Source organism: Cicer arietinum, chromosome 5, assembly GCF_000331145.2.
Source record: "Cicer arietinum cultivar CDC Frontier isolate Library 1 chromosome 5, Cicar.CDCFrontier_v2.0, whole genome shotgun sequence".
Taxonomy (NCBI): domain Eukaryota; kingdom Viridiplantae; phylum Streptophyta; class Magnoliopsida; order Fabales; family Fabaceae; genus Cicer; species Cicer arietinum.
In genome coordinates, this window is record NC_021164.2 from 28,536,011 (window position 1) to 28,546,305 (window position 10,295).

At 32.9% G+C, this 10,295-nt stretch overlaps 1 protein-coding gene across 1 annotated transcript; it reads right to left on the minus strand.

Moving 5' to 3' along the window:
* Nucleotides 1-1,251: 1,251 nt before the first annotated feature.
* On the minus strand, nucleotides 1,252-3,321 carry LOC101488619 (uncharacterized). Its single transcript, XM_012711877.1, has 4 exons — nucleotides 2,213-3,321; nucleotides 1,844-2,098; nucleotides 1,626-1,716; nucleotides 1,252-1,548 (listed from the first exon to the last, which is right to left on the minus strand). Exons 1-4 carry the CDS (start codon nucleotides 3,319-3,321, stop codon nucleotides 1,252-1,254), a joined length of 1,752 nt encoding a protein of 583 aa, XP_012567331.1.
* Nucleotides 3,322-10,295: the final 6,974 nt, after the last annotated feature.

The following is a 10,295-nucleotide window of genomic DNA, read 5'->3' on the forward strand; positions in this document are numbered from 1 at the left end:
GATTTCCCAATCGATTTGTTTCAATCAGTTTTTACTTTGTGATGTGCACAATCGATTTGCCAATCGATTAGCCTGTAAAACAGGTTGCCACTGACTTGTGCAGTTTTTATTTCTAATTGTGCCAGTCGATTGCCTAATCGATTATACAACCACAAACAGTTATGTTTCCTTACAACCCTTTTTATGAAATCGATTTCCCAATCGATTTACTCAGTGAATATTCAACTTTTGTTGATTTCTTGAGTTCCAAGCAATTTGTCTCAAGTGTGTAGGGTTGGGTTGTTGTTCCTGAAATCTTGCTCAATTAAAATGTTAGATTTATCATATGATGTATGAACATTGTATGTTTGTTAATTATGTCAAAATTAGGATTCAAAGGACTAAAGTCCAACAAGATTAACCCTTGGGAGGACGAAAATGACCTAAATGTCTATCCAATGACACAAACACACCTATTGGATGCACAACATGGGTTAAAGAAGCATTGCAGCTTGTTGGGTAGGAGGCTTAACATGTTGTTGGGTGGGATGTCGCACATATTGTGAGGTTGGTGTCGTGGCATTGGCATCTAGTGGAAATTGATCAATTGTTGTTTGTACCTGCTGAGCTGCTTGAGTTACCTTATGCGGTAAAATCATGTGATTTTTCTTCAAAGGAAGCTTGAGTCTAATCCTTTTCTTTTGGAGTCATCTATAAAAAATAACATGAATAAAAACAATTAGCACACACAATAGTAAACACAATTCAAGATTATCAACTCTACAATATTAAATAACTTGAATCTAAAACTAATTTTTAAAAAGGTAGAATATGAAGATTTATACAAACAATCAACTACTATTTATACTTACTAAAAATTCAAATGTCAATTGAAAAATCATCCCCATCTTCATCATCCATATCACTATCATTATCAATTGGAATATTTGGAACAAACGTTACATTGACTTCTTCATCGCTATGTGTTTCATCATGCAAGCCAACCATTTCTTCAATTTTAGTTAATTGTTCAACATGTGCCATATCTTCATCTTGATATGACATGTCCTCATCGGCTCCATCCACCTCTACATGACCCATAGGCTTTGTTTTGATAACTGCAAACCAGTGACGCTTATCAATTCACATTTCAGGATAGGGTACATAATACACATGTCTAGCTTTTTGTGCAATTATGAATGGATCATAGAGATCATATTTTCGATTCATCTTGATATCTACAATATCATATTGTGGATGACCTTTGGTTCCTCAGTTCCGTCTAGGATCCGACCATTGACAATAAAACAAGGCTACTTTGTGAGGCAATTTGTAATACTCCAACTCGAAGATATGTTGGATGACTCCATAGAAATCATTTTCCCCTCCTCCAGTAACCCCTTTCACATAAACTCCACTATTTATGGTTTTCTTACCCTGAGACCAAGCTTTTGTGTGAAATTTGTACCCATTAATGTAATACTTGTGCCAAGTTTTAACCATTGAGTTAGGACCCCAAGCTAATGATAACAAGTTAGGGTCAGTCACGCCATTTTCCTTGTCAATGGCCTATACAAACATGATATTCACAATAGTTAGGTGAGAAGTTCTAATTTATTTGCAACAAACTTCAATAAAGCACTTACATACGCACGAAACCATTCTGGGAATTCTCCATGTATACGAGTTTGAGATATAGGATCTTCTTCAAGAATGGAATTAGAGTGCAAAAAGGCGCTGTCAATAATGAAAGAATTGTTATTACATGTATTTGGTAATTACGTGGGGCGTGTGCTTACATACTACTTACTCAATATATGGCTTGACCTTGTTGCAATTGATGAGGATGTGTACATGAGCATACCTTCTTTCAGCATCACTCAACCAATGTGTTTGGGCCTTCCCACTAGAACGTCCTAATTGATTGCTAATTGACAGTGTTGTTGTGACAACATCATTTAATTTTGCACCTTCATTACGTTGGCTTCTATTAAACAAAGAGATTGTTTTGAAATAGTGGGAACAAAAATATGTTGTCTCTCGATGTAAGTATGACATACATATTGAGCCTTCCACTCTAGCCTTGTTTTTCACTGTGCGCTTAAAATCACCCATCATTCTGGAAAAGTGAGAGCAATAACTTAATAAAAGTGGAAATATTTAGAAAAAAAATGAAACCGTTAAAGGTGAATATAAATTACCTTTCAAATGGATACATCCATCGATATTGAACTGGAGGTGAATTGGAAGATGCTCCATTGAATCAAATAATCCTGGTGGAAAGATTCTTTCAAGTTTGCATTTGATGAATGGAATATTTTCACCCAATTTGACCAATTCATCATGTCTTAAGGTATTGCTGCACAAGCCCTTAAAGAATTGACTTAATTCTGTTAATGGTTTCCACACATGGTCAGGCAATGAACTAAATGCAAATGGAAGCAAACACTCCATAAATACATGACAATCGTGGCTTTTCATCCCATTCATTTGTCCTCTATTAACATCTGCACATCTTGCCAAGTTAGAAGCATACCCATCTGGCATCTTAAGCTCCTTTATCCATTTACAAACTTTTTTTGCCTCACTAGACGTAAGACAATAATTTGCCTTAGGTTTTTTCATTTTTCCATTGTTATGTGGAACCAACTCCAGGTCGCTACGTTGGCAAATGATGGCCAAGTCCATTCGTGCTTTTTCATTGTCCTTAGTCTTGTTCTTAACATTCATGACAGTGTTAAACACATTATCAAAGAAGTTTTTTTCTATGTGCATGACATCTAAATTATGCCTTAATAAATTATCTTTCCAGTATGGAAGATCCCAAAATATGCTTCGTTTAGTCCAATTATGGCTAACTCCATATCCAAACAATTTAGTATGTGCATTATCTATCACTCGTGGAATATTGTGAACCAAACCCCAAACTTCTTCACCATTCAATATTGGAGGTTCATCCTTCACAACCCTATTTTTAGTGAACCCTTTTTTACTTCTTCTAAATGCATGAGGTAAGAAACGACAGTGACAATCAAACCATGAATTTTTGCCACCGTATTTTAAAGTAAAAGCCTTATTTCCATCCATACACACCGGACATGCCAACTTACCTTGGGTACTCCATCCAGATAACATGTCATAAGCAGGAAAATCGTTAATTGTCCACATTAAGGTTGCCCTCATTACAAAGTTTTGTTTCATGGAAATATCATAAGTCAAAGCCCCTTCACTCCACAATTGTTGAAGCTCGCCTATTAACGGTTGTAAATACACATCAATGTTTGCTTTTGGGTTAGATGGTCCAGGTATGAGACAAGTCAAAAACATGAATGGTTTAGTCATGCACATTTCGGGCGGGAGATTATACGGGGTCACAACAACAGGCCAACAAGAATATGGGGATCAAGATGCCTGAATGTATGGCGTGAAGCCATCAGAACATAACCCAAGCCTTAAATTTCTTGGTTCATTTGCGAAGTTTGGATACCTTTCATCAAAATGATTCCAAGCTTCCCCATCAGATGGATGACGTAAAATGCCTGAACTTGATCTATTATGTTGATGCCATCTCATTTGGGCAGCAGTTTCCGTTGATGCATACAATCTTTTTAACCTAGGAGTGATTGGCATATAGAACATCCTCTTAACTGGAATGTCTTTGTGGTTACCTATCCTAGGCTTACGAGGAACATATTGGGGTTCATGACAAAACCTACACTCTATATCCGCACTATTCTCTTTGTAGTACAACATGCACCCTTTAACACAACAATCAATTTTCTCAGACTTCAATCCTAGCATTGTCACCAACTTTTTCGCTTGGTAAATTTTTTTTGGAAGTGAATCCTTAAAAGGACACACATCTACAAGCATGCTTGCAAAGAAATCAAAACATTTATGCGGAACATTCCAATTTGATTTGCAAGCCAAAAGTTTCACGCATATTGAAAGTTTTGAATCAGAAGCCCCCTCATATAAGGGTTTGTTTGCAGTAGTTAACAAATCATAAAAGTCTGGAGCATCCTCATTTTGAGGCTCTTCATGAATCTCTTCCTCGTTGTCCTCATCACCCATATTTTGGAAGTCATAAGTTGGACCAATGCATCATCGACCATATGTTGCATTAACGTAAATGGATCATTGTTATCAATATATCCACTACTACATGGAACATTTTCTGCGTCAATATGTGGAGCTTCTTCACCATGCTGAGTCCAATACCAATAATTTGGTTGGAACCCAAACCTATACAAGTGAAGTTTGACTTCACTTGCAGACAATACACCGCTACACATACAATTGTGACAAGGACATCTGATGCCACCATCTTCTACAAACTGATTACGACTTATTGCCTTTGTTATAAACTCTTCAACACCTTTTGCAAATGCTGGTTTCAACCCCCCTCGTTGAACATAAAGTCTATCATATACCTAACTACGATCTGGGTGGTAGCCATCCATACTTTGAAGGACGAACAAAGAATTGAGGAGCAATAGAACTGCTAACATAATGTAAAATAGAATAGTATAGTAAAATCAAATCAAATAGAATAGTATAGTATAGTATAGTATAGTAAAATCAAATAGAATAGTATAGTAAAATCAAATAGAATAGTATAGTAAAATCAAATAGAATAGTATAGTAAAATCAACTCAAATCAAATCAGGACTCAATTTATTGAAACAAGGAAGCAAATGCAAATGTATCATTATAGCAAATTATTGCAACTTTCACTTCTCTTTTTTGACACACACATTAATCATGCTTTGCCCATTCGATATTTACTATCACAATTTTTATTTCAACCGCTTGGACCACTTTTTTTTTATTATTTATGAATTGAACTAGACTCATGTGATACTTAGTTCATTGAACACCAAAAATAATGGGAAAGAAAGTAAGGGAATGAAACATACCGACTTGCTTGCAGTGCTTCGTCTTTACTACCAACTATTAGGGATATAATGGGACTTGTAACCGGAATTCCTATTAGCAAATGAAAGTCCTAACAGCAGCTGCAAAATTGAAAGTCCTGATAGCAAATGAAAGTCCTGTTAATAAGAAAGAATCCCTTGAAGTCACAATACACCATACAAAGGTCTTAACAAGACAGTAAAAATTCAAATATATTTTCACACAATCCTTAGAAAAATAATGTCCACACAAAAATCACAGGCTATACCACATAAGTAAAACATCCCCAAATCATGTGCTATACATGTGGCAGTTCACATTAATAAACAACTTTTATTCACTTAATAATATATTCTATGGAATTATGAACAAAAGTCAGTTAGAATACCTGAACTGAACAAGAATAATTTTAGTAGCAGTGATTTAACATTCAGTCCCATTGAAATATCAAAATAAAATTAAATAACTCAAAACAGGGTATCCAATTTCTTCAAATATTTACATTCTTGCAAAGCATCAATAACATCCAAAAAGTGAAAACATCCTAACAAAATTGAGCTTTTATCTGTGTAACTGTGCAATGCACATACTACTTTTGGATATATCTTGATCTATATATAAACTAATTGGATATATCACAAACACAAGAGAGAGTCATTAAACAACTTCTAATTCAACCACGTTTTCTAATACTCTTTTCGCTTCCAATCCAACTAGATCCTGGCATTTTCTTTACATTTCTTATCTCCATTAGTTCTCTCAGACTCACCACACCATCCCAATTTCTCAATTCCGCCAAAATCTTTTGCAGAATAGTGAAGCTATGGTTTCAAGTAGCTGCTGATTTCTGAAGTTTTAGTCATTGCAGAAGTTTTAGTCATTAGTCATTAGTTCTCTCAGACTCACCACACCATCCCAATTTCTGAAGTTTTAGTCATTGCAGACAAACATGCAATTCCTTCTCACGTAGCTGCTGATTTTCTTTCACAGGTTTAATGAGTTTTAAATCCTCCTATTTGGTTTACAAACATATTTATTCACTAATTCATTTTTCACTATGAAAATTGTTATCTTTTTCATCATGTTAGAAAGTCCACATGTATTCTAGTGTAACTTATACATTATTCTAAAAGTACCTAATATCAAACCATAAATTAGCCACAGATCATAATGGAAAGTGATTAACCAATCATAAAGGTAAGTATTAACTAATTATAATGGAATGACTGCAACAAACAACATATGTGAGTATTAAAACCAGATCAATAAAAGTCTACCATTTTTTATACTCTCTTGATATAAATAAATAAAACTTCAGTGTACATTTTCTTATTAAATAACAACTAGATTTGTAAAATGTGTTGGTATTATTAAGAAGATTAAGCAAGAGTTAAGTGAGCTTATAAACAATAAATTCAGCAGCCTTATGAATCCCAACCAAATAAATGTTAGTGTAACTCCACGAGTACAAATATGAGATAAAAAAGTTTAAAAAAATGCAAGAGTTAAAAATAATTAAATGGCATAAAACTTCATACTCACTTAGCAATCAAACTGAACACAGTACCTAATATCAAACCATAAATGCATAGTGAATCAAAAACACCAACATATGTGAAAACGCTTTACAATTATGTATCAAACTCTAATTAGTTTCCTTGGTATGAAACCAAATATCTATATTAACAAAATAAATAAGAATTAGATGATGTAAATAAATATCTATCCTAATTGAACATGAACAACAACCAAGTAACAGAGATTGGTTCGAGAAAGAAGCAGCCATTGTACTCTATTGTGTTTTTGTTTCACTACAACACTATTAACTACAACATTATGTAAGATTTATCAGTAAGACTTGGGGCTTTTTCAGTAAGACTCCATTCAGTGAAAATGGTTAGGATTTTCAATACAAATTGGTGCTTTTTCAGTAAGACTCGATTTCAGTAAAAATCGATTTCAGAAAATGAAAAGATATTAGAAAAGTAGTCGATTCAGTGACGGTGACGGTGAAATGTTACTGAATCGACGAGTATCGTTTCGAACCGCCATCGAATTCGCGGCATACTTTTTTATCCGCAAGGTAGGGCACTCTCCTTGCGGCAGTACCGCTCACATCTACGCAGTATATACAGGTTGGGTACCCGAGACACACGGGCGTTCCAACGTATTCTGACGGCGGTAAGAAATTCTGATCTCTTCCTATAGCCATAGATCAGAGTAGAGGTGGGTAGCGGCACTGGGTGGACGGTCTATCTGCCCTTAAGTGGTAGAGTGCAGCCTGCCTGCGTAACGTTTGTGACTCAGTGCTCCATACGGGGAAAATGAAAACTGAATTAGTTCGGATCCTCCCACATCACATGTTCAATCTTTTTTTAGCGGTTTCCCCAGAGATCTTTATCATTAATGCAACCTCCATTTTGCTCATTCATGGAGTTGTATTTAGTACCTCTAAGAAATATGATTATCCACCGTTAGTCAGTAATGTGGGTTGGCTTGGATTACTTAGTGTTTCGCGCCTAGGAGGGCTGCGCGCTTTGGGATGCGGAGGAGCGAAGCAGCTCGAACGAATGAATGTGAGAGGAGCGAAAAAACCCCAGCTCCCTAACCTATTGTGGCACCGGGTTCGGACAAGAAGAAGGGCTTAGGGTTCTCTGGTTGCAATCTGAATGTGACTTCTATTGGTTTTGATAATGAAGAGTTATCTTTGTTTTCACCTAAACCTTTTTTTAAAAAAATCAACAGAAAATTTTTCTAAAAAATAGACATTACCTACGGATAAGTTGTAGTAAAAATAGTACGAAAATTTTTTGAAAAATTTAAGTCAGGGTTGTATTTTTTTTTCTTTACCCACGGATTTTTTAATTTTACTTACGAAACTACCGTGGTAATTAATTAAAAAAAATTATTTTATACAACAATACACACGGTATTTCCGTAGATAACAATTAATTTACTCACGGATTACAATCCGTGGTTAATTTTCCATAGGTATACAAATGTTTTCTTGTAGTGTGAGGATGGACAAAATAGAGGAATGATCAACCGTTAAGGACATATAGGCCACCCATGTCCTAAGGTGAACAACAAACTGGAAACCATAGAAAAAAAGAGGATTACTAGATTCCAAATTACTAGCAGGAAACCAAAATCAAACCTTCTTTTTTTTTATGAAGAACCTCATCGGTTGCTATAACATTATTCAATATTCTCTAGAGTACCAGGGGTTTAGCTAGGGGATACAAGAATATCAATTTTTTTGCCCCAAATAGACTTAGGAGTATGCTCAATTCTATAGCTCTAAAAACTTAAAAAATCATAATATTTAATTCATTTTTTAATTAAAAAAATTTAATTTTTTGTGAGATAGATTCTTATAATACTTTAAATATTTATACAAAAAATCGTAATAAAATTCATATGATACACATGAATCGATTTAAAAGCAGATATTAAAAATGTTAATTGAATATATTTGAGAAATTATTATTTAAAAAAAAAATTAAAAAAACTAAAACCGAAACGTGATATATTTATAAATATATTTATAAAGATAAAACACTTATTTAATCTGTTTTTTATAAGCAAATATTTAGTTAAATTAGTATTTGTACATCTTCCCCAGGTTTAATAACCTGTTCCTTTGACTCCTTCACTTTTGCAGCCTTTAATTCAAAATCAACCCTCCTTATTTTTTGTTATATCTTTATATATAAATTTAACCTTCATCCAACTCTTTGGATTTGTCTCATCTAAAGTTAATATTTTACTTTAAAAAATAAAGTGAATAATATTAATTGTTGATAATTAAAAAAATAATTAATATTAAGTACACAAATCAATAATAAATGGTTATAGTATAAACCAATTCACTCACTTTAAAAGTGCAAAATTTCAATTCTAATGGAACCCAACCCAAATTGCCTTATGAAGTTAGTTGTTCTTATCCATGCATGCCGCGGCATTGCTTTCTGCGGCAGCTATGGTTTTAAAGAAGACTTACATGTTTGCTTCTTTTAGTATTCCTTTTTATGATTAATTTTAAATATTCTTCCTATCCAATAATAGTTGTCTTTTTGAAGGGGTTGACGCCGGGTAGATAATATACAAAGGTCAATGTTAATTAATATAAAATATGTTTTTGAAATAGTTGATATTAATAATTAATTGTTAATTTTATTAAAATGAAAATTGAATTCATGAATTTTTTTATCACTTTAATTCCCTCAAACCATCTTATGACTCTAAATATTTATAAAGTATTGATAAAAATATTTGTTAAATTATAAAATTATTAAGAATTTAGTTTTTTTTACTAACTGTTAAGAATTTAGTTTTTTTTACTAACTGTTAAGAATTTAGTTATCACACATGGTGTAATATATTATAGATGTGTAATCATATTATAAAGTATGTTTATTTTTCTTCCTATATATGTTTTGTTTTTAAAAAGTCTTCATGTCTATAAAATTTGCTATAAATGGTAAGAATGTAACTCATATTTCAAAAGGGTTTGAGTTTAAATTTCTTGATTTTAGGACTTTGTTGATAGATAAGTACATTTGTTATTGCTTTTTAAGTCTTGAAGTTATTTTTTACATTAATGAGCCCATGGAAATCAACTCGGTCTTTTAAACACTTATTTATAAAAAGAAAAATGTTATTGATTTATTCTTTAACACACTTTTTTTATTTGTTGAAATTCAAGTATATCAAATATAAACTTGAGAAGGTTGAAAGTTATTTATTGTGTTAATTGTGAATAAGAAATCTCACATTGAATAAAAAAATAGATATTGAGTAACATATAAGTGAAAAATGCTCCTAATGCCTTAAGATTTGAGTGAACATGTGGAGCTGAAACCACTTATAGGGTTTCTCTTAGCTCAAGGTGTTGACCCACAAAGTTTTAGATTTAGCTCATGATCCAACGTTCACTTTGTATTAATAAACATTATTTCATTTATAGTTAGTTAAATTTATTTATTATAGTACTAAATAATGTAATTTTTAATCAAATTTAGAGTGAAAACTATTCTTTGTCCTTGAGTGAAAATTTTAGACCTAATTTGGTCGCTGAGAAAAAAAAAAACTTCATTTATAAATCCCGAGAAAAAGATATCAGACACCATAATCCTTATTTGAATCATCATTAAAAAACTAGTTTTTTTCATGCAAACTTGTAATGCCACTCTTCCTTGTCAACATATTAAAGATGTTTCATGTTGTTATATTAAGAGACACTTTAAGAAGATTCATGTATTGGTAATGATTTTCTCTTTAGGTTTTCATGGTGATTAAAGATCTTGAGGGTTAGTTTATACCCTTCAAAACAGTAGTCTTTTTAGAAAGCAAATAGCTTTTACCCTTCAAGTTTGTTGCAAAATGAGCATGTAACT